At 38.1% G+C, this 24,459-nt stretch overlaps 1 protein-coding gene across 1 annotated transcript in view; it reads left to right on the top strand.

Moving 5' to 3' along the window:
• Window positions 1-24,459, top strand: part of LOC150083034 (poly(A)-specific ribonuclease PARN-like) — a 504,128-nt gene that overhangs the window by 189,074 nt on the left and 290,595 nt on the right. Inside the window, exon 7 of the mRNA XM_090376989.1 lies at window positions 10,665-10,857. Coding sequence (XP_090233115.1) covers window positions 10,665-10,857 — 193 coding nt within the window. The remainder of the gene's footprint in view (window positions 1-10,664; window positions 10,858-24,459) is intronic.

Genomic DNA, 24,459 nt, shown 5'->3' with positions numbered 1-24,459 from the left:
TTATTAAACTGCTTCGTGTCTTGAGGTTGGCTCAAATTGTTCTCTGTCTCCTACGTGTGATAATCAAATTCTTGACTTCCTTTTTAGGGTCAGTAGTCTAACGAAGGACCCTTATGTCACGCGGTTGCCTATCTGTCTATCCATCCTCCATCTGTCACAGCATTGTATCTCTGGAACCATTCAACCTATTTACTTGAAATTTTGCTTGGGTTTGTGCATTATTTTTGTGCATTATTTGGTCCTTGAGGTTGTCATAGACATTCTCTCAGATATGCCAGACAAGCTGTTCTTGCTACGTGGGAGTCTAAAACGCTGATGGAACTGATATTCAGGTGACACTCAAGTCAAAGTGGACCAAATTTCGGCGAAGTCCGGACAGTCTATGACAGCCAAATCCTCTGCTTGCACCTTCACGATGGTGGGACTGTTAGTAATCCTGGGTATAACCTTCATGCACAAGTACATGGTGGGTGACCACCCAGGTGTGAACCAACGTAAGCAGGGGTCGAGGTGTGGCACCCACACCACATGGAGGAACGCCGCCCCTCTATGTTACCAGGCAGTACTAGGTGGTAGATGACTCTCATCAACAGGTGAAATACCACCACTTTGCTTATTGGAGGCTTGAAGTGGTGGAACCCATGTTTAGTCTCTAGAGCTAAGTTCCGGCCAACCCTTCCCTATCTCTTCCATCATGCAGTATGATTGATGATTTTTGAGGTTATGATGAATGTCGTGGCGAGATCCAATATTCCTTACATTTCAAGGGTACAGCTATAAAACGGTGTTCGCAGGCCGGCCGCTAGTTAGTACACCGGACTGAACCTATTGGTAACTCTCTAGGAAGCTTCCGGATCAGCTAGTGTATAATCTTGCTACCTCTACTCTGCCAGATAGTGACTGGAGGGAGTCCGAGTAGTGTGTATGCGGGGAACATTGTCGAGGCCACGTTATGTCAAGGATCTGGGTATATTCTTATCACATGTACGCCGTATCCAAAAATTTCATTACTTCATACAGCATGTCCCACCCACTTTTTCTTACTATTCAATACACCATGAATTGTCAAAATAATAGAGCAAGCTTATCTGCGAAAAGATCTAAACCTCCCAAGGACTTCCTAATTCATTTCACAAATATACGTGGTCTCAGTTCTAATCTCAACGATGTCCATTTCCACATGCAGTCTTCCAAACCCCATGTACTTTTTCTGACTGAATCTCAGTTATCAGTTGATTCAACTACTGCTCATCTCAGATGTCCAAATTATTTGCTGTATGATTCCTTTCGCCTCAAAGGTGGTACTTGTGCATATGTCCGTTCTGATATTCCCTGTCAGAGACTTGGCAATTTGGAATCTCCTCTCTTTGATCTTCTCTGGCTTAAAATCTCTCTACCTCATTGTGTAAAATTCATCTGTTGTCTCTACCGTTCTCCCAACTCCACTAATCACTTGGAGCTCTTTGACTTCCTCTCTTTGCAACTTGACTTTCTCCAGTCCAACTTTCCTAACAGTGAGGTAATTTTCCTTGGTGATTTTAACTTCACAACTCCAGCTGGCTTCCGTTTTCTAGTCACACCGACCCAGCAGGTCGAGATGCTGAGGCTTTTGCAATTACTAATGACCTAGCACAGATTGTTCATTTACCTACAAGAATACCGGACAATCCTAATCATACAGCCAATACGCTTGATCTTTTTCTCACAAACAACCCTTCTAAGTACAAGGTTGAAGTGAGAGGTCCTTTAGGCACTTCAGATCACAACTTGGTGATTGCCTCTTCTCCAATGGAACCTTTATCTCATGGCTATTCCCAACCTCGTATTGTTTGGCATTACAAGAATGCAAAATGGGATGACCTGCGAGACTTCTTTTCTTCTTTTCCTTGGTCAGATTACTGTTTCAAAACTTCTGATGTCAACGTTTGCTCAGATCCTGTCAGTGAAATTATTCTTTCAGGAATGGAATCCTTTATCCCACACTCCACTTTAAAATCTCGTCCTTTATCTAAACCTTGGTTTTCCAATAAATGTGCTAAGGCTGTCCAAGAGAAGAACGTTGCATATCGTAATTGGCTTGTTTCTAATTCTTCAGTTCCATTTTCTGCCTACACCAAAGCTCGCAACAATTGTAAAGCAGTTATTAATCAGTCCAAACTAGAGTTTGAACAGGCTAAGAGTAGAAAACTTGCTTCTTGCCCTAATGGTAGCCGAGCATTCTGGTCTCTTGCCAAAGCTATTGGCCGCAACTTTTGCCCATCTCTGCTCCCACCTCTGTCCAAACCAGATGGTTTTGTTGTCACTTCAGCCAAGGATAAAGCTGACCTGCTAGCATCCCATTTTTCTTTGAGCTCATGTATTAATGATCTTGGTAAAACACCTTCCACCATTCCTAACACGCTCCATTCAATGCCTCCTGTGGTCTTCCGTCAAAAGGATATCAGAAGGATTTTGATGAATCTTGATGCTAAGAAAGCTCCAGGTCCTGATGGTATTTCTCCACTTGTTCTCAAAACCTGTGCTCCTGAACTTTCTCCTATTATTTGCCGCCTTTTTTCACATTCTTATTCCAAAGGTGTTTTTCCTTCTGCTTGGAAATTTGCTCATATCCAGCCAGTTCCTAAAAAGGGTAACAAATCCCGCCCATCCAATTATCGTCCCATTGCAATTACTTTTTAAATTACTCTTTACAATTACTCTTTCTAAAGTAATGGAGAAATCAATTAACCGCCAACTCTTAAACTACTTAGAAACCTTCCGTCTGATCAACGATCGCCAGTATGGATTCCGTCAGTGTCGATCCACTGGTGATATTCTCGCTTATGTTACCCATTTATGGACTAATTCAATGGAAAGGTTCGGTGAAACACAAGTAGTTGCTCTTGACATCTCAAAGGCTTTTGATCGTGTTTGGCATAAAGGTCTTCTAAACAAGCTTCCATCTTATGGTTTGCCAACTGTTTTTAGTAATTGGTTATCCAGTTTTCTCTCTGATCGCTCACTGAGGGTGATGGTAGATGGCTCTCTGTCTTCTAACTTCTCCACTAATGCCGGTGTCCCCCAAGGTTCAGTTCTTTCCCCCACTCTTTTCCTCTTGTATATCAATGACCTTCTTCCATTGACTGGAAATCCTGTCCATAGTTTTGCCGATGATAGCACATTGCATTCAACTTTCCATTTTGAGAAACCTTGTCCAGCTCAATCAGCTTCAAGGTCTCGAAAATCTGCTGCCAATTCCTTAAATGCCGATCTTCAGGTAATTCTCCAGTGGGGCAAAGACAACTTAGTTGATTTCAACCCTTCTAAAACTCAATCTTGTCTTATATCTCGCAAAAAGGATTCTTCTGCTCCTATGCTTATCTTTAGTGACACTCCGATTTCTAGGCAAAATGATATATCTCTTTTGGGGATTACCCTGACTTCTAATCTCTCTTGGCACAAGCACATTACAAATATTGCTTCCTCTGCATCTAAAAAACTTGGTTTTCTCTTTCGCTCACGGCGTTACTTTTCTCCCAAACAGCTGCTCACTCTGTATAAATCGCAAATCCGCCCTGCCATGGAATAGTAGTAGTAGTAGTAGTGGCACATGATGCAAGAAAGCAAGTGTAGGAGCTTATGCAGCATCAGCCAAAAAAAAAAAAAAAATCACACCATTCCCTCCAAATGCCTGTCCAGTTCCTCCTTAAATTTATTTAACCTATCAACTTCCACAACGACAGATGGAAGTTTGTTCCAGCAATTAACCACCCGCTGGCTAAAGGCAAATTTCCGCACATCTATTCTACATCTGTCCTTTCTTAATTTGAACTTATGTCCCCGTAGGTTGGTAATCTGAAGAAGTGGAAGGATCCCATCAGAATTCAGCGTGCTCAACCCATTCAAGGCCTTATAGACCTCAATCAGATCACCGCGCAGGTGCCTAGTCTCCAGCCACTGCAATTTGCAGAACTTAAGCCTCTCTTGGTAAGAGGATCCCTTCATTCCCCTCACCAATCGTGTTGCTCTTCTCTGTACACGCTCAAGCAAATCTACATCCTTCCTAAAATGAGGCCTCCAGACCTGTACGCAGTACTCAAGGCGTTTCCTGACCATTGCCTTATACAGAGGGACAATCACCTCCTTTTCCCTGCTAGCAAAATTCCTATATATCATTGACAAAACCCCATGACCCGCCCTGGCAGCCTGTCTGCACTGCTCAGAAAACTTCATATCTGACTGCACAATTACTCCCAGGTCTTTTTCATTTTCTACCACCTTAAGTGTAGTACCACACAGTTGGTACGTTTCTCTGGGGTTACTTCTACCCATATGCAGTACTTTGCATTTGTGAAAGTTAAACTTCAGTTGCCACTTCTTAGCCCATCTGCCCAAATTATCTAGATCCTGTTGCAGTAGCACACTGCCATTACTGTCATTAACAACCCTGCCAACCTTTGTGTCATCTGCAAACTTCGACATTAAGCCTGATATACCTTCATCAATATCATTGATAAATACAGAAAACAACAGTGGACCCAACACCGAACCCTGTGGGACTCCACTAATAACATTAGTCCACGAAGAGCAGCACCCATTGATTACCACCCTCTGTCTTCTCCCACTTAACCATCCTTTTATCCATTGTAGCAGCTTACCCTTAATACCATTCTGCTCCAATTTGTACAGTAGTCTTCCATGCGCAACAGTGTCAAAAGCTTTCCTGAAATCCAAGTATATGATATCAAAATTATTTTTTGCATCCAGTTCCTTTGTGACCATATCATAATAACCAATCAAATTTGTCAGACAAGACTTTCCCTTAACAAACCCATGCTGTGTTTGAATTATTGCTGCAGTCTTGTCTAGATGATCCTGCAATGCATCTTTAACCAGCGACTCCATTATTTTACCCGGAACAGAAGTTAAGCTAACTGGTCTGTAATTACTCGTGTCACCCTTCGATCCACCTTTGTGAATTGGGGACACATTTGCACATCTCCAGTCCGTGGGAACCTCCCCTGAGTCCAAGGATGCTCTCATAATTATGGCTAAGGGTTTGCTTAGTTGCTTTGCCGCCTCCTTTAAAATAACTGGATAGATCCCATCCACCCCAGGTGCCTTTCTTATGTTTAACTTCAACAATTTCTCCTCCACTTTGCTCTCAGTTATTACAAAATCATTAAGCACACTGCTACAATTTGATAACCTTCTTCCATTTTCAAATTGTAATAATTCCTCACGTGTGAATGTAGATGCAAAATACTCATTCAGTTTGTTTGCTATCTGAGCAGGATCATCAACAGTCGAACCATCGATGTCAAGTGGACCAATCATATTTATCCCCTTCCTTTTAGAGTTTATATAAGTAAAGAAATCCTTGCTGTTTTTCTTAGCATCTTTTGCCAAAGATTTCTCGTAATCCGCCTTCGCCTGCCGAACCTCCTTTGTGACCTGATTACAGACTAGCTTATATCTGCCACAGGCTTCTGCGTCACCTGATAATTTATATGCATCCCATGCATTTTTCTTCTCTGTTACGAGTCTCATTAGTTCATTTGATAACCATTTAGGCCTAAATCTTGAACGATATTTCTTAATCGGTATATAAAGTCTAGTAGCTTCCACGATTAATTCTTTGAATGCTTCCCACTTAGAATTTACTGTTTGTAACATCGTCAGTTGATCCCACTGTACAGAATTTAAAAACTGTCTGAGACCACTGTACTCCCCTTTACGGAAGCAAAAACCCTTTCCTTTACCCCTGACGGTAGTTACCTCTTTGAGTAAATCCCACTTCAGCACACTGTGATCACTGCCACCTAGTGGTTCCTTTATCTGCAAATTCTTAATACACGAATGATCACTGCTGATAACCAGATCAAGAGTGTTACTTTATCTGGTTGCCTCTCGAACATGCTGCTGCAGAAAACAATCATCCAATAAATCCACAAAAGTCTGACTAGTGTGTGAGTGACCAACCCACAAGTTCCAGTCAATATCTGGGAAGTTAAAATCCCCCATTATAAGACATTCTGATTTACTGGCCCACTCTATTTCTCTGTACAATTGTTCATTGTACTCATTCAAGTCATTAGGCCTATAACACACTCCTACTCTTATTTTTCCTTTCGCAGTGCTTATCTCACACCAAACTGACTCAACAGAGCACTGTTCATCTATATTAACTGGGTGCACTTCCTTTGATTTTATGTTTTTCTTAATTAACAACATAACACCCCCTCCCTTTCTGTCCTGTCTATCCTTTCTGTACACATTGTACTCCCCAAATTCCAGTTCTGCATTCCTCATATCTTTGTGACACCACGTCTCTGCTATCCCAACAATATCCGCCTTTGATGTCTTGACCAACACTTCAAATTCATCAAATTTATTTACTATACTTCTAGCATTGGTATACATGCAAGCATACATGCTCCTATGCCTATTCCTTGTTACCCTAACACATCCCATATACCCAACTATTCCATGATGACTGCCATCCGTCCCTGAAACCCCCAACACCCCTCGCTCCAGGTCGCTACTTATTCTAATAGAAGTTGTGCAAGAATCACCTTCACCTCTGCCTGTGGTCACTGTTAAACTATTAGTTTTGTATCCCCCCAAACTAGCAGTTTTTCGACCCACCTAACACTGCCTCGATAGCATCAGCAAATATTCTTGCACCCTTTCTATTTAAGTGTATCCCATCCCTGTAGAAGCAATCTCTCCTGTTAACAAGTACAGTCCAGGCTGAAAAAAATTCTACCCCTTGAGCCTTGCACAATCTTTCCAGGGCCGAATTGATCGACAAGGCTCTCATCATGTACTCCCTCCTATCGTGTCTGGGCAGAATTGCAGACACTTTCAAATTCAACCCTATTTCACGGCTTTTTTTCAACAGTGACCTGTACTTGTTGAGTAATTCCGCCGGTCTCCTACTCTTAATATCATTAGTGCCAATGTGTACAACTATATCACCTTTTGTGCCCTTGAAAGATGATATCCGGTCTACGTCATCAACCTTTGCCCCTGGCAGACATACCCTGGTCCTGTTCCACCTATCCTTTTTACAAAGGAATATTGTTCCCACATCTGGGGTGGTGCCCCCAAAACCTCTCTCAGGCTTCTTGATTCCATTCAGAAGAGGGCAGTTAGGTTAATTAATGATTCATCTCTAACAGAGTCTCTCCACTCGCTTTCTCATAGACGCACTGTTTCTGCTTCATGCCTCTTCTACAGATACTTCCATGGGCACTGTTCTTCTGAATTGGCTTCTATAATTTCCTCTCTCTCTTTCAAAACAGTCCGAACACGTGCCGCCACCAGCCAACATCCATTTACTGTCCAACTTCAAACCCACAGAACCAACTTTTCATCTTCCTCATTTATTCATTCAACTGCCGTTTTGTGGAACAAACTTCCTTCATACGTATTTCCTGAAAATTACAATCTACAGAAGTTCAAGTCCAATATCAACAAATATCTTCTTTCGTGTTCTCGACCTCCAACCCAAGCACGGTACTAAGTACTATAGGTTATAATACGTCTCGTGTTTGGGGTTCTCATAAAAAAAAAAAAAATTATGTGGGCCAACATAACGCCATATTGATCATTGTTGACAAAAATTTGTCTGAGAAATGGGGAGGGGGTGACAAAATGTTGTCAACAACCTATAGCTTTTTATACACCGTTGGAAAGAGCTCAATGAGTACGTTTAAAATATAATTTTAAAATTAAAAACGGCGGTGCCAGTCGGGAAAATGTGAGTAATTTTTGTGTCCCCCCTATTTCTGTCGCTAATGGAGCTAAATATTTAAAAATCACATTAGCTATGCGTTATTTAATGCTTATCAAGGGAAAACTATTCCAATTGAAATCTGTCATTTACTTTTTGTGTTAAAATTAAAAAAACAATATTTTATTGCACTTCAATGGCGTGCTTCTCTGTACTAAGTAACTCTCCTTTTGGTGACAAAAAGGTTTATAAATAGTTAGTTAATAATTCTATCAAGGTCATTTATAAATTTTGCAACGAGAAGTATTTTTTAACAATTTTCAAAGTTGGAGTTGTCCCAGCAAGGAGGTACTCAGAGAGCCAGTGCTGAGGCGGCGGCGGTGGTGAGTGGTGGTTAGCGGCAGTGGTGGAGTCTTGCATGGTTCTCACCTGCCAGTTGCTTCTCCCCCAAGACTTTAATCACTTCTCCAGGAAGAAGTCTGAGTTGCTTCTCCCACCCTTGTCATTCACAACTGGAAAGGCTCAAATAGACAGTTTTCCTTAGTTCCTCAGTTTTAGGCCAAGCCGGGGTACTAGAAACGTTTTTCAGTTACCATAAAGCTCTCTATTTGAAATACTACACTAACAACCATTCATGACTATGAACCCTTCATTCTGAGTGCCCGACACTCAGTTGACCAATTTGTTATTAATATTGCTGATTTTTACCAAATTTTCTCTTTGTATCACCAAGGCTCGAGATGCTGCAATTTGCAGAACTGAAGCCTTTCTACGTAAGAGCACCTTTTTATTCCCCTCACTAGTTTAGTTTCCCCTTATCTGCACCCATTCCAGCAGATCTACATCCTTCCTAAAGTGCATCTTGCTGAGTATACATTCCAGACCTGTATACAGTACTCAAGATGCATACTGCCATTTCCCATGGCTGTATACAAAGGGATAATCACCTCCTTATCCTTGCTAGCAAAGTTTCTGTATATCATTGACAAAACCCCATGAGCTGTCCTGGCAGCATGTCTGCACTACTCAGAGAATTTTATGTCTGACTGCACAATTTCCCCCAGGTCTTTTTTGTTCTCTACTACCCTGAATAATGTATCATGCAGTTGATAAGTTACCCTGGGGTTACTGCTATCCATGTGCAGTACTTTGCATTTGTCAATGTTAAACTTCAACTGCCATTTCTCAGCCCATCGACCCAATTTTCTTAGATCTTGTTGCAGTAGCTCACCCTGATGACTGTTGTTAACCACCCTGCCAACCTTTGTATCATCTGCAAACTTAGAATTTAAGTGTGATATACTTTCATCAATATCATTGATAAATATTGAAAAAAACAATGGGCCCAGCACTTGAACTTCAGGGAACTTCACTAATAATATTAGTCCACAAAGAGCAGCGCCCATTGATAACTACTATCTGACTTCTTCTACTTAACCATCCTTTTATCCATAACAGTAACTTGCTCTTAATGCGACCTTGCTCCAATTTGTACAGCAGTCTTTTATGTGCAACAGTATCAGAAGCCTTCCCGAAATCCAAGTATATGATGCCAAAATTTTTTGCGTCCAGTTTCTTGGTCACTGCATCATATTAACCTATCAGAATGGTTAGACAAGGCTGCTACTTAACAAATCCATGCTGCAATTGCAGTTTAATTGCATGTTTGTCCAGATGGTTCTGTGTTACTTCTTTAACCAGTGAATTCATTATTCCCTGGAACAGGCATTAAGCTTACAGGTCTGTAGTTTCTCACATCACCTTTTAACCCCCCCACTACTTTATGAATCAGAATTATATTCGCACATCTGCAGTCCACACGGACCTCCCCCGAATCCAATGGTGCTCTCATAATTATGGTTAAGGGTTTGCTTACTTCCTTTACTGTCCCTTAATATAACCGGATAGATCCCATCCAATCCAGGTGTTTTTCTTATGTTTTACTTCAACAGTTTCTCTTCTACTTTCCTTTCAGGTATCACAAAGTGAATGTAGATGCAAAATACCTATTCAATTTGTCTGCTACCTGAGTAGGGTTATCAACAGTTAAGTCATAGATATGAAGTGACTCAATGTGATTCAAGACCTTTCTTCTACTGTTATTGTAAGCATAGAAAAGTTTTTGCTTTGCCAGAGACTACTTATAATCTGCTTTAGCTCACCTAACCTCCTTTGTGACTTGATTACAGACTAATGTATATCTGCCATAGACTTCTGTATCATCTGATATATATGCATCCTGTGCGCTTTCCTTCTCTGCCACGTGTCTGAGTAGGTCATCTGACATCCATTTAGGTCTGAGCTTTGAACAGTATTTCTTCATTGGTATGAAAAGCCTAGTAGATTTTTTGATTACTTCCCTGAATATTTCCCATTTAGAGTTTGCTGTGGGTAGCTTAGTCTTTTTTTTTTTTTTTTTTTTTTTTGCTGATACTATATAAGCTTTGCTTTCTTGCATCATTTGCCACTACTACACACATGCAAAGGAGTGATTGCAAATATGTGGGCTGCAGAGCTTTGTAACTAAGGCTCTGAGAGGGGAATCAGAGTTTATAGGGTTTATAGTGCTCTGAGAGGGGAATGAGAGCGAAAATTTTGTGGATATGAATGATACTAGAACTAGAGATCATAAATTCAAATTACAGTTTTATTTTGCATCAGTGTAAACTGGATTGTAAATAGTTTACTTTTAGCCAGTGCATTTTTAACTACTGGAATAGGTTATCTCCCTAGAGCTTGAGAAATTAATTCTAAGGTCAGCTGAATTGATATTTATGTGAGGAGTGAAACACAGTTATTTTATTTATTCTTAAAAAAGTTATATTTATTTTTGGGTGGCTTCAAACAAAAGATTAAGGCTTTCTTATATCATATGGCTAACCCTGATACGATTTTGAGTTTTCATCAAGTCATGAATTTCTCATATTGGCTCTTCTGTTTGCTGTAGGTATATCTTACCTTACGCCATCTGAAGAACAAAGGATTAGAGAACGCTTGAAAGAGAAACATAATGAGCAAAGACAAAACGCTACACCACCACCACCACGATCTAACAGTAAAAAGAAAAATGGAAATGGGACTTCAGTAACCACTCCAATTGATGTTCCAGAAGAATGTCGGCCATTTATCAATGATGTTCAGTAAGCACTTCGTTGCCAGTATTATCCAGCTCTTATTATAGTTGAAATATTAATTAAATGAAATGCAGTGTGTTATTGAGAAATGAAATATGTGTTATTGAGATTATTGAAAAATGATTTTGTATAGATTTTCTTTTGAAATATATTACACTATGTATATAAAGTGCTTAGCATCATAAAGTGCTTAGCATCATAATACATAAGCTTAGCGCCTTAGTCTAAATATATTACACTTAACACACAAAATCTTCAATGAAAAAAATGGTGTAATGTTTTTATATAATAGTAATTTTGCATAAACATTGATTATATATTTTAAGAACTGTTTGTATTGGTACACATGACAGCATTGTGCCTTTTGTTGCAAATGGAATCTTCACCGAGACCTGGAACAAAATGGGCAAAATGCTATTCTATAGTAGTGATGGAAACAATTTCTCCTACTGATTTTTGATCAAAAACAGACTTTCCTCCAGCATAATTGACATATAAGAATAAAGGTAAATATCAGGTAAAATACAAGAGGTCTGTGCTATGTCCTCTTCTTGGGGAGCAGATAGGATTATGTCATTACATCTTTATCATGCATTTGTCCAGTCTCAGCTGTGGTTTCCAAGTCATTCCTCTGCTAGAAATTCCATTTTTAGGTATTTCAATCTAAACTGCTAATAAACACATTCAGTTTGCAACTGGAGCATTTCATATTTCTCTCGTGCACTGCTTTAATGTAGAGTTTGTCAAGCTGTCATTGCTGCTCTGACTTCAGCAGTTGTTATTCCATAAAAATAAAATCTGTCAGACTGTTCCACACAAACATCCATTTTTATACCATGATGGGAAAATCTGTATTGCACACAATAGCCAGTCATATTGTTTCTTTGGTGTTCAGATCCAGTAGCTAGCTTTGTGTTGGATGATGTATCCACACCAGCCAGGCAGATCCTTCTAATTTGGGTAGTACTTTATATCTTGTGACTTTACTTCTAGGAATTAACTGAAAGTTAGCATCTTCCTCTTAATTATGAGCAAGTCTATGGGACTCAGAGCTGAATATTCTATTTCTACTTCTTGCCAGCTTCAAAGTCTAAAATGTTTCTGGTATCCGTTTGCATTTCCCCAAGAAATGCTATAAATAATGAGATTTCCTGTGAATGCAGCACACTAACTTCGCATTTTATGAACTTCGCATCATGCATTCCCAAAAATAATTTGTAAAACAAAAAAAAATAAAATAAAATAAATAATAATAAAAAAATAAATAAATAAAAATAATAATTATATTGGGTAGTTAATGAATTTGCTGACACTGGGCAGTTAATGAATTGGCCATCAGGTGTAATAGTATACATTGCTTGCTTAAATATGTAAAACATACAAAGCAATTACATGTAATGTCTTACATTAGCTTAAAATTTTTTTTTTTTTTTTTGTGTGTTGTGAAGCTAATTAACAATATCCTTCAGTTTAATGCCAAAGTATGATATAATATTTATAAAATAATAGAAGTTTACCTCAATATAATACGTAGAACACTTCTGTATGATGTTCTACGTATGAAAAAATTGAAATCAATCTAACTCACTAGATGTTACCTCTTTATATATGAATGTAAATATTGAATACACATTAGATATTATTTGGGATATGTTAAATAATGATTCTATACCGATTAATTATATGAAGCTTACTATTAAAGAAATTTTTCACTTAATTAAACTCTTAGTTGAGGCCAACTATATCACCTTTCGAGACAAAGTATACAAACAAATTTTTGGTTTGCTGATGGGATTGAGCTTGAGCTGCTTAATATCGGAGGTATATCTCTCAACGATTGAACGTATACATTTGAAGCCTTTTATACCCCATATCACATACTAGGCGAGGTATTTAGACAATGTTCTAGTTATTACTGATAGTAGTACTATCCAAGACATTTTACATTCGTTTAATAATATTCACTCTAGACTCAAACTTTTATTACAATAATAAATATTCTAGCAAAAATGATTAAACATACAGTTATTCTAAAAACAAAAAAAATAAGCATCCACCTGTCTGAATAAAGTGAGCTCTTAAGAAACTCAATAGCATTATCGTTTAAACTGGATCTAATTTTGGTACATATTTAACTAGTGGCAAAAAACGTCCTTTTGGATTCTGTGGTGGTTGTAGCTTTATACTGAGATAGTCGTAAACTAGTTGCAGTTTAACCCCCCTTATTCCCTCATCTTCAAAAAATCTTATTTCCTTTTTGACTTTTTATGGCACTATATCCATATTAATGAAAGAAAGGGACTGCTGGTTAAGCTTGGTGAGGAAACCAAATCTAAGTGGTGGTGGTGGGGGGTTATTTATTTATTTATTAATTTTTATTTCCCTGTACCTTAGTATCGCCGTCAGTGGCCATTGTTATGAATTTTGTTTAGCAGCTCCCCTCAAGCACTAAGCCCCACAAGCTACCAGACTGCATTAAAAAAAAATGAGAATTTCCAGGAGCTGAGGGATATTCCCCCCCCCCCCCCAAATGAGTATATATTATATGTGAGGTGTCAGTTTCTCAAGAGCAATGACACAAATATAAAACAAAAGTCATTTGTCATACAAATCTACTTACAATATTAACAGAGAACTATTAACAATATTAACTGTTCTATTAACAGAGAACAGTACTCTGTTAATACTGAAGGAAATTACCACAACAGTAGTAGAAGCCAGGGCACTATCTGACTGGCTTGTTATTCAAACTGGTGTTCATTTACATCTAATCTATTATTTTTCCCATTTAATCTGTTAATACATGCTATCATTTCCATAAAATTTCTCTCAATTAACAATCTCAACTCTCTCTACAGCTTCAAACACTAAACTAATTCAATCTTAATAAATTCCTCATATTTCTCTAAATCACCAATATCAATTCTCTTCACAACAGCAATTCATAAGTTGCTAACTTAATACTAACAATTCCATGTAATCTCTCTTAATTTAGCAATATCAATTTTCTTTACAACTTCAACCAATAAACCAACTCAGTACTAAACTTCCTTATTTCTCGTGTTTCTTCAACCTTGCTCTAAAATAATCTCCCACTTTATTTAAGTACCATTTCCAAAACAACACAGTTCAGAGGACTTACCTTCCTTCTTTCACGGTGGGATTCCTTTGTGCGGGTTCCTTCCACAGAGTGCGGTGATCTCTCCCCCCCACTAGTTGAACTCTGCATCTTTGCTGTATAGCTCTTCCAGTACTGTCTTATTTCGGAATTGCGAGAACAGTTCTCTGTTAATACTGAAGGAAATTACCACAACAGTAGTAGACGCTAGGGCACTATCTGACTGGCTTGTTATTCAAATTCTGGATTAACTTCTAGCAGGAAAATGCCTGCCAAAACCCTTCACTATATAGCTGGACATTCCCAGAACTGAACCCAGAACTACCACTGGAAGTCTGCAACCCCTCCGAACAACAACCACCAAAACACCCTCGTGGTGCGAGCACCTTATATATTTCCTTCTCATTTATTTATTTATTGAATTGATTGCAAGTTACAATCGTCCCTTGTACTGCTTTTTTATACGCAAGCTTATGTGCAAACCCCAGAGGGGTTTGCACGTAATAAATACGTAAATGCTTGCAAACTCCTCTGGGGTTTGCACGCATTTACGTATTTTCCCCTATCTAATTTAAAACTGACCCAATCGTGGCATTATTCTTTAAACTCACTGTTCTTCCTTGTGGGAAAAACAGAATATTTCCCCCACACAATGAAACGCTTTCATCTTTTACCTCTAGATCACCTGTTCACAATACCTTTGAACTGTTCCATACCGGCACCCTTTCCCAAAATGCACTAAATGTTGCAAGAGGTGTAATAGAGGGATTAAACTATTGTTCAGAAGCTTTTAATTTTAACCCTTCCGCACTTGCCATACCATTGTTCACCATATTCTTTAATTGCACTACCAGGCCTACTGCCACTAATGGAAATATTTCCATAATGATGTTTTCATTATTCCTTAAGTGCTTTACTTCTACACACACACACACACACACACACACACACACACACACACACACACACACACACACACACACACACACACACTATACTTACTAAGAGAAATATATTTGTAAGATTTTGTCTTATAGTTTCATGATGTTTACAGGTTTCTGCTGCATTTGAACTGTGTATAACAATCCCTCATTTGCAAATTCAGCAATTAATGATTTATTGTTGTTGATTTTATAACCTTTATGTGAATAAATCATGGATAATTATTTTTTAAATTAGTACTGAAAGACCGGTATTTTTGTATCAATACCGGAAAAAAATGACTGGGATCCTTGTATTTGGAATCTCTGTATTGTAAGCCCTATTTCCATCCTCCGGATGTGTAATTGCAGACCTATTTACAATAACTAATTGTTGCGGAGACTTGCTACCATCTCTTCAACACCCTCTTACTCCCCAGATTTCTTGGTCCTGAAAGATAAACAGGAAAAGCTGCCTATTAACTTCAAATGTAAGGATTCTCGTTCTTATAATGGACCCTTCACCGTAGAAGAGTTAAAAACAGTTCTAACTCTTACCCAAGTGCTTCTGGACCAGATCTCATCCATAATGAAATGATCAAACACCTGTCAGCTAAATTCATGGACCATTTGCATCTCCATTCACACATGAGAATTCTTTAGGAAAGGGGATGCCAGTAGTTTATCAAACTCTAACAGAGAGAGCTAAATGCTTTTGTAATAACTGAGGGGAAAGTGGAAGGGAAATTGTTGAAGTTAAACCTAAGAAAGGCACCCGGAGTGGATGGGATCTGTCTAATTATATTAAGGGAGACAGTAAAAGAAGTAGGCAAACCCTTAGACATAATTATGAGAGCATCTGTGGATTCAGGGGAGGCTCTGCCGACTTGATGTGTGAATGTATCCCCCACAAAAAGAGGATCAAAGGGTGGCACGAGTAATTGCAGACCCGTTAGTTTAACTTCTGTTCCAAGGAAAATAATGGAGTCACTGGTAAAAGAAATAATGCAGGATCATCTAGGCATGGCTGCAGTTATACTTCAGACAGCATGGGGAAATCTTGTCTGACTAATTTGATTGAATGCTATGATGTAGTCACAAACGAATCGGATGCAAAAAATAATTTTGTATTATATACAATCAGCGCCAGTTATAGTGATCACCGTTATTAGAATCAGCCGCTCTAGAGAATCAAGTTTCAAAGAACCGATTCAAATCAATAAAATACACTACATTTTTATCGTTTATTAGAATCACATCTTCTGTTATCAGAATCAACTTTGAGTGTTTCTGTGATATTTTTCTAAAGCACTTGATTTCTTCCAATGATGGAAGAAAGCAAGCTTATACAGCATCAGCCACAAAAAAAAAAAAAAAAAAAACCTTCCCATTTAACTGATCCATTCGTTCCAAATGTTTCTCTAGTTCTGCCTTGAATTTATTTAAGCTATCAACTTCCACAACAAGAGATGGAAGTTTGTTCCAGCAATCAACTATCCGCACATCTATTTGTAATTTGAGCAAGAGGAAGAATTTGATCAGCATGGAGCCTACTCAATCCATTTAAGGCCTTATACACCTCAATCAGATCACCTCACAGGTGCTTAGTCTGCAGAAGTTGCAATTTGCAGAACTTAAGCCTTTCTACATAAGAGCCCCACTTTGTTCCTTTCACCAATCTTGTTGCCATTCTCTGTATTCGTTCTAGCACTCTACATCCTTCCTAAAATGAGGCTTCCAGATATATACACAGTACTCAAGATGTGGCCTGACCATTGCCTTATCAGGAATAATCAAGGGGATAATCACCTCCTTATCCCTGCCTGCACAATTCCTCTATATCATTGACAAGACCCCATGATCTACACTGACAGCCTCTCTGCACTGCTCAGAAAACTCCATATCTAATGCCACAGTTACCACCAAATCTTTCATTCTCCACTACCCCAAATGTAACACCACCCAGTTGGTACATTTCTTTGGGATTACTACTACCTATTTGTAGTACTTTGCATTTGTCAATGTTAAACTTCAATTGCCACTTCTCAGTCCATCTGCCCAACTTTTCCAGATCTTGTTGCAGCAGCATACTGTTATTAACAACCCTGCCAACCTTTGTATCATCTGCAAACTTTGACATTAAGCTTGATATACCTTCATCAATATTGTTGATCAGGGCTTTTTTGTGACAGTACACAACAGTATGTCGTATCGACACCTTTTTTAACAGCGTGTGACATTTGCGTGCAGTACATTTCGAAATTTGAAATATTCATTAATTTTTTTTTCACATGTTTAACCATTATTCAGATACATACGCTTAAAGTTATTTAACTAAATTTGCATTTTTCACTGTCTATTGTTAAGATATTTTCTATGTAAAACTTTATAACCATTACTCAGTCGGACCTCTGTTTAACAAACGTAAAATAGTTTTGGTTGAGCAAAAAAAAATTTCATATAACGAACAGATTAGGGAGACTTGGATACTGTTCACACTTCTGGCCTTCAGGCAATTTAGGCAATTAGTGCTGCTGCACAAATTAAGAGAGCTAAAGGGATTATTCCACTTAGTGATACTCGTAAATCCTATCTGACCACCTGTCCCACATACCGAGAACTTGCACTGGTTGAGGGGTATTCCCAATGTGAACAATGGGCTCTGGTCAACTTTCTACTGTAAGCGCCCTCTTAGGGAATTAGGAGAGAGTGGATTTCTTTGCAAATAATCAACTGTTGTTTTGCAGAAGTGTGTTTTTTTCCTTAAATGTTCCTGTAAATTTTTCATATCTCTATTTACATGGTTACAGTACCTCAATGACTTCCACATTTTGGACAGTTTCACAAAAAAAAAAAAAAAAAAATTCAAATTTAAGAACTAGTTCAAAGAGCTAATGACAATATCGATGACAAGAACAGAAAAATGAGGATAACGAAGGTATTAATCCTTCTAAACATGAAATGTTGGCATTTCATGTTTGAAACTTCATCGTGGCCTGCAGTGTGAAGATGTTCCCGAGAATACAAAAGGTATCTTTAAAACAAATGCAAAAAAATTTTAAATGATTGATGTACAGTAAATACAGTGTACAACAAAAGATAACCAAATATTTTGAAAAATAATTCTTAAGTGTACTAATATTGTGTGCATCATGTTGTATGGAAAAAAAAAATCGTATCTTAATTTGTTATGTATTAATAAATTGTTTGGAAATGTTAGAAAACATCTTTTACTGTATTTCTGAATGTTGAATTATTTTTCATTGTGGAAAAGGTCATATTTCTTTATAACAAAATTTTTGTTTAACAAATTTTTGCAAGGAACAATCGACTTAGTTATATAGAAGTTCCGACTGTAGATTTACTTTATTGGGGATTATCTCACTTTTGCAGGTGTTCTGTTCATCTAAGAAGTACCACCCACTTTGGGAAACTTATGTACCTCTTTCTTGACTTCCCCTCCTTTGGAAATGCCATTTCGTAGGGGCTCCTATTGGTTCGCCACTAATGTTTCTGTGGCTTTTTTTACAATGTAAAAGTTTGTTCAACACAACTTTGTATTTGTGCATTTTCAATTCAGACGCAATAGTTTTATTTATTTGCCCATGCGGTAACGAGATTGTAAGTGAATTAGTATTAAAAAAAGCTATCTTGAACTGTAAAGTACAAAATGAAAAGAATTACTAGTTTCTTCTCACCCTCAATATTTCAGAAATTAAAAACAAGTGAAAATGTGAGTGAAGACCTAATTACAGAAACTGTGTCAAACACTGCTTTTGTTCCTGATGGTATCTGCGTCCAACAGCAAAGGATGACTGACATAAGTGACTGGCCAAGTTACTGGACTGTTGATCAAAAAAACGATTTCTGTGCGAAGTATAATTGGCTAAATTATCAAAATAAGAGACTTGGCTGTGCATTATGTAAACAAATTGGAACTCTTGGAGTGGAAAGGAAGATGGGCATGAAGATTTCTAAGGAATGGGCAAATAATGAAGTTACCTATTTTGGCGAAAGCAGACAGCAACAGCTATTGTCTTTAAGAAAGAAAATTTTCGATTACAAGGAAACAGCGGGACATAAAGCTGATATAAAACTGCTTGTGGAAGCTGAGAAAGGGCCCCCTTGAAAATCTGTGTTTAAAGAGTTTATCGCACGAAAAATTAATAACAGCAAAAATTTTTCGCACCTCATATAAGGTGGCCAAAGAAAATCAGTCTTTTCATAATTTTGAATCAGGGATTGACTTACAGGAATTAAATGTGATTGGCATGGGTTGTATTCTTCATTCAACAAACGCTTGCATTAACATCTTGAACCACATTAGTGATGAAATGAGAAAAAATTTGGTTAATAAAATCGTTATGTTGAACAGTAAAATTTCACTGATAATTGACGAATCGACCACGGTGAGTAGGAAATCCGCTTTGATAATTTACGTTCGAACTTTGTATATTTGACTGTGGAATGAGATCTCCTGTAAATTTGTTTCTGGACTTGATTGAACTCGAAAGTGTTACTGCAAAAGGGATATTTCATTCTCTGCTCGATTGTCTTCAGTCATATGACAGAAAACTGTTTAAGAACTCACTTAGTTTGTGTCACATGTGATGATGCAGCTGTTATGATGGGTAGTAAAAGTGGCGTTACGAAACTAATGAAACAAAAATTCCCTCCTTTAATAGTGTGGCATTGCACTAATCACCGATTAGAACTATCAGTTGGTGATACTGTGAAATCCATTGCAGGTATCGATAGATTTAAAGCATTTATTGATAAACTTTGTCATGTATAACCCGTCGCCAAAAAATGCCAGAGAATTGAAGGTGTGTGCCAAATTGCTGGATATTGAACTATTAAAAATTGGCAGAATTTTAAGCACACGATGGGTGGCATCGAGCTTCCGGTCTGTTACAGCTGTTTGGAATAACTATGAGATGTTAATCATGTTCAAGAAGCAAAGAATGACTCGATGCGGGACCAAAAAGAAAGATGTACATATGAAAGATTCCAGAAGAAAATTATGACTACAAACTTTATATTAGACTTAGGTTTAATGTGTGATGCTCTTCAAGAATTATCAGACTTGAGCTTGGATTTGCAGGAGCACAATATAGATTTGCACAGTGCGAATAAAAAAATTGAAATTGTCGTACAACTTTTTCTTGAAAGACAAACAGTTCTGGGACAGTATTACAGAAATGCCGCCAAAGCTGCCGAAAATCTACGATTTCAAGGAGTTTCACTTCATGGGACAGACTACAGAAATTATTCTCCAATCGATCCAGGGGCTTTCTATAGGACTGAAACAATCAGTGGAGAGCAGGCTGCTTGATAGTAAAAGTGCTGATTTCGCAGCGTCGGTCTGAGTACTTGATAGGAAACATTGGCCTGAAGATACTAACTCTCAAGTGACATTTGGTGAGAATGAAATTAGAAAATTATCAATTAGGTTTCAGTTAAATGAAAGAGATACAATTCGTGAGTTTCGGGAATACCTAATTGAAAAGACGATTTCGGAAGAATTGAAGAATTTAATGAATGCTCCGAGTACGATACCAGTTTCATCAAGTGAATGTGAACAAGGATTTTCACAATTGAATCTGATTGTCAGCCCAACCAGAGCTTCGATGATGACAAAAACAGTTTCTTAAAATTGTAGGCACCGCTGATACGCTTCGATCCAGCAAAATACGTTGATTCGTGGCTGCTTCGGAAACATCATCTAGCAACAGACACAAACAGTAAGAAAAGAACTCGGCACATTGGGTCGGATGAGAACTTAATAAAAATTTGGAATATTTTATAAAACTTCATTATGAAATTATTTTTACTTATTTTTTTTACTTGGTACTTATTTTTACATTTTACTTATTTTTTATTTATTAAATAAGATTCACCTTTGACTTATTTTTTATATACTTGTATAATAAATTTATGCTTAATAAAATTAATTTGTTGTTCTTATTCCAAAAACATTACTACTGAAGTAACAATATCAGGAAATAAGTTTTTAGTTTACTTTTCATATCCTTTTAATTTTCAGTGTGGTAGAGATTCAGTATTGGGTACAGCGTTCCAACTGCTAGCGATACGGCCGTGATTGACGGGTGCTGACTCCACCCAGTGTCACGTGATCTCCTTAACAGACGGAAACAGCTGGCATGGCTGACACCCACTGCGTGCCGGCACAGAATTTTTCTTGATAGCAAAGAATGAGTACCGGCACCTATTTTTTTTTACAAAAAAAGCACTGTCGTTGATGAATATACAAGACAGTGATGGGCCCAACACTGAGCCCCGAGGGACACCACTAATAACATTTGCCCACATAGAGCAGTATCCATTGGTTCCCGCTCTGTCTTCTTCCACTCAACCATCCTTTTATCCATTGTAACAATTTGCCCTTAATGTCATACTGCTCCAATTTGTACAGTTGTTTTCCCTGTGTAACAGTATCAAAAGCTTTCCTGAAATCCAAGTATATGATATCAAAATTATTTTTGCATCCAGTTCCTTTGTGACCACATCATCGTATTCAGTCATATTGGTCAAACAAGTCTTCTCCTTGACAAACCCATGCTGTGTCTGAATTATCACTGCTGTCTTGTACAGATGATCCTGCAATGCTTCTTTCACAAGTGGCTCCATTATTTTCCCTGGTACAGAAGTCAAACTAACAGATTTGTAATTACTCATGCCACCCTTTGTGAATTGGAGATACATTTGCACATCTCCTGTCCATTGGGACCTCCTCTGTCCAAGGATGCTCTTATAATTATAGCTAAGGGTTTGCTTACTTCCTTTACTACCTCCTCTAATATAACTGGATAGATTCCATCTACTCCAGGTGCCTTTCTTACGTTTAACTTCAATTTCTCCTCTACTTTGCTCTCAGTTATTACAAAATCATATAACTCACTGTTAGAGTTTGATAAACATCTGGCCCTCTACTCCTTGAATAACTCGTCATGTGTGAATAAAGTAAAAAGTAAATTGCAGCCATTATCAACCCACTGCAGGATGGAAGCCTCCTCAACAATTCATGTTGAGGGAAATGGACCATAATCTGCCACGCTGGTCCAGTGCGGGTTGGCAGATTGACCGTATTCAGCAGTCAGGGGCTTGAACCCCGGTCTACTCAAAGAGCATGTGCTACTGCACTCCCGCTCCTGCCCACTCGGCTACGGAGGCATAGATGCAAAATACTCATTTAGTTCGGCAGCTATCTGAGAATGATCATCTACAGTCAGACTATATATATCACGAGGACCAATCTGATTAATCCCCTTCCTTTTAGAGTTTATACAAGTAAAGAAGTATATGCTGTTTTTCTTTGCATCCTTTGCCAAAGATATTTCATAATCTCTTCAGTTGCCTAACCTCCTTTGGGACTTGATTACAGACTATCTTGTATCTACCATAAGCTTCTGTATCACCTGACAATTTATGCGCATCCCATGCATTTTTCTTCTCTGCCACGAGTCTCATTAGTTCATCTGACATCCATTTTGGCCTAAACCTAGAGCAGTATTTCTTAGTTGGAACCAAAAGCCTAGTAGCTTCCAAAATTACTTCCTTGAATGCTTCCCATTTAGAATTTGCTGTTGGTAACATCAAGTTGGTCCCACTGTATAGAACTTAAAAAATCTAAGTAAATTCTGCATTAGCACACTGTGGTCACTGCCTCCTAGTGTTCCTTTATCTGTAAATTTTTAATGCATAAATAATCACTGCTGATAATCAGATCAAGATTGTTACTCTTTGTTGTCTATCTAGCATGCTTCTGTAGGAAATTCATCCAATAATTCCATAAAAGTCTTGATAGTGTGCGAGTGACCATTCCACAAGTTCCAGTCTATATCTGGGAAGCTAAAATCCACGATTATGTCACTCTGATTTACTGGCCCACTCTGTTTCTCTTATAATTGTTCATTGTACTCATTAGTCATTAGGCCTATAACAAACTCCTACATTTTTGCTTTCCCAATGCTCATTGTACTCATTAGAGTCATTAGGCCTATAACAAACTCCTACTCTCATTTTTGCTTTCCCAATGCTTATGTTACACCAACCTAACTCAACATTGCACTGTCCATCTATGTCAACTGGATGCACTTCCTTAGATTTTGTGTGTTTCTTAACTTAAAGCATAACCTCTCCTCCCTTCCTATCCTTTCTGTACACATTGTACTCCCCAAATTCCACTTCTGCATCACTTATATCTTAGTGACACCATGTCTCTGATATCCCAACAATATTTGCCTTGTATATCTTAACCAGCACTTCAAATCTATCAAATTTATTTACTATACGCCTAGCATTGGTGTACATGCAAGTATAATGCACCAGTTCTTACTCTTAATTACTCGAACACAGCCCATGTATTTACTTGTTTAATGACTCCAGCAACTTGCTTTTCGGGCTGCTGCTCATTCCAATAGAAGCGGTGCAAGAATCATTTCCAACTCTGACTGCATCTGCTGTTAATCTATTAGTCTGTGAATCCCTCCCCAAGCTAGCAGTTTTCTGACCCACCTAACATTGCCTCGATAACATCAGCAAATATTCTTGCATCCTTTCTATTTAAGTGTACCTCATCCCTGTAGAAGCAATCTCTTCTGTTAACAAGCAGAGACCATGCTGAGAAAAATGTTACCCCATGAGCCCTGCACAATCTCTCCTAGGCTGAATTGATTGACAAGGTTCTCATCATATACTCCCTCCTGTCGTGTGTAGGCAGGATTGCAGACACTTTTAAATTTAACTCTAACTCACAATCTTTTTTCAATATTGACCTGTACTTGCTAAGTAAATCTGCAGATCTCCTACAGTTAATGTCATTAGTGCCAACATGTACACCGATATCACCTTTCGTGCCCTTAAAGATGATATCTGCTCTACTACGTCATCAACTTTTGACCCTGGTGGACATAGTCTGGTCCTCTTCCACCTATATTTTGCACAGTATATTTCATGTTTCCCTGACAATTGAGTCACCAACAATAACTAGCTCCTGTGGGATCAGCGCATTCTGCCCTGAATGTTGCTGCTGTGTTGCCTGGTACATAAGAGTAAGCTCTGGTGTTGAGTTGTACAGTTGAGAGCTTGATGGGCCCTTCCAATTTAATTCCTTTGAGGGCATCTACTTGACTCTTAAAGCTCTCATAGACACCCTTCAGAACGTTCAGTTGGCACCTAATTTCTTCACAACTTTGCACCTAGTACACACAAAGACATTCTCCATGGCTAGATCATGTCCTGTTTGAGAGTGGAACCACAAATATGTTGCATTTTGCACATTTTTTTAGACTGTGGTGAGTTAGAGAATTGCTCCCTTTGATTCTTTTGCGAACCACAGCATTTTCGCTACTTTGCACACGTTGCTTTGCTGCAACATTTGGTATGATTTCCATTTAAATACAATTTAATTTACAATAAAAATTAAAATTATTTATTAATTTTTATTTATCAATTGCCAATACTATACTATGCTAACAGATTACTATTACAGTGCTATGTATTACGATATTTAGTTTTGCGTTATATCTTATGCTATCAAGTTCGAGA

The sequence above is a fragment of the Mastigoproctus giganteus genome, chromosome 7 (assembly GCF_048544385.1).
Source record: "Mastigoproctus giganteus isolate SK-2022 chromosome 7, ASM4854438v1, whole genome shotgun sequence".
NCBI classification, from domain to species: Eukaryota; Metazoa; Arthropoda; class Arachnida; order Uropygi; family Thelyphonidae; genus Mastigoproctus; species Mastigoproctus giganteus.
The sequence above is the reverse complement of the archived record's forward strand: the minus strand, read 5'-3'. Positions and strand labels throughout refer to the sequence as shown.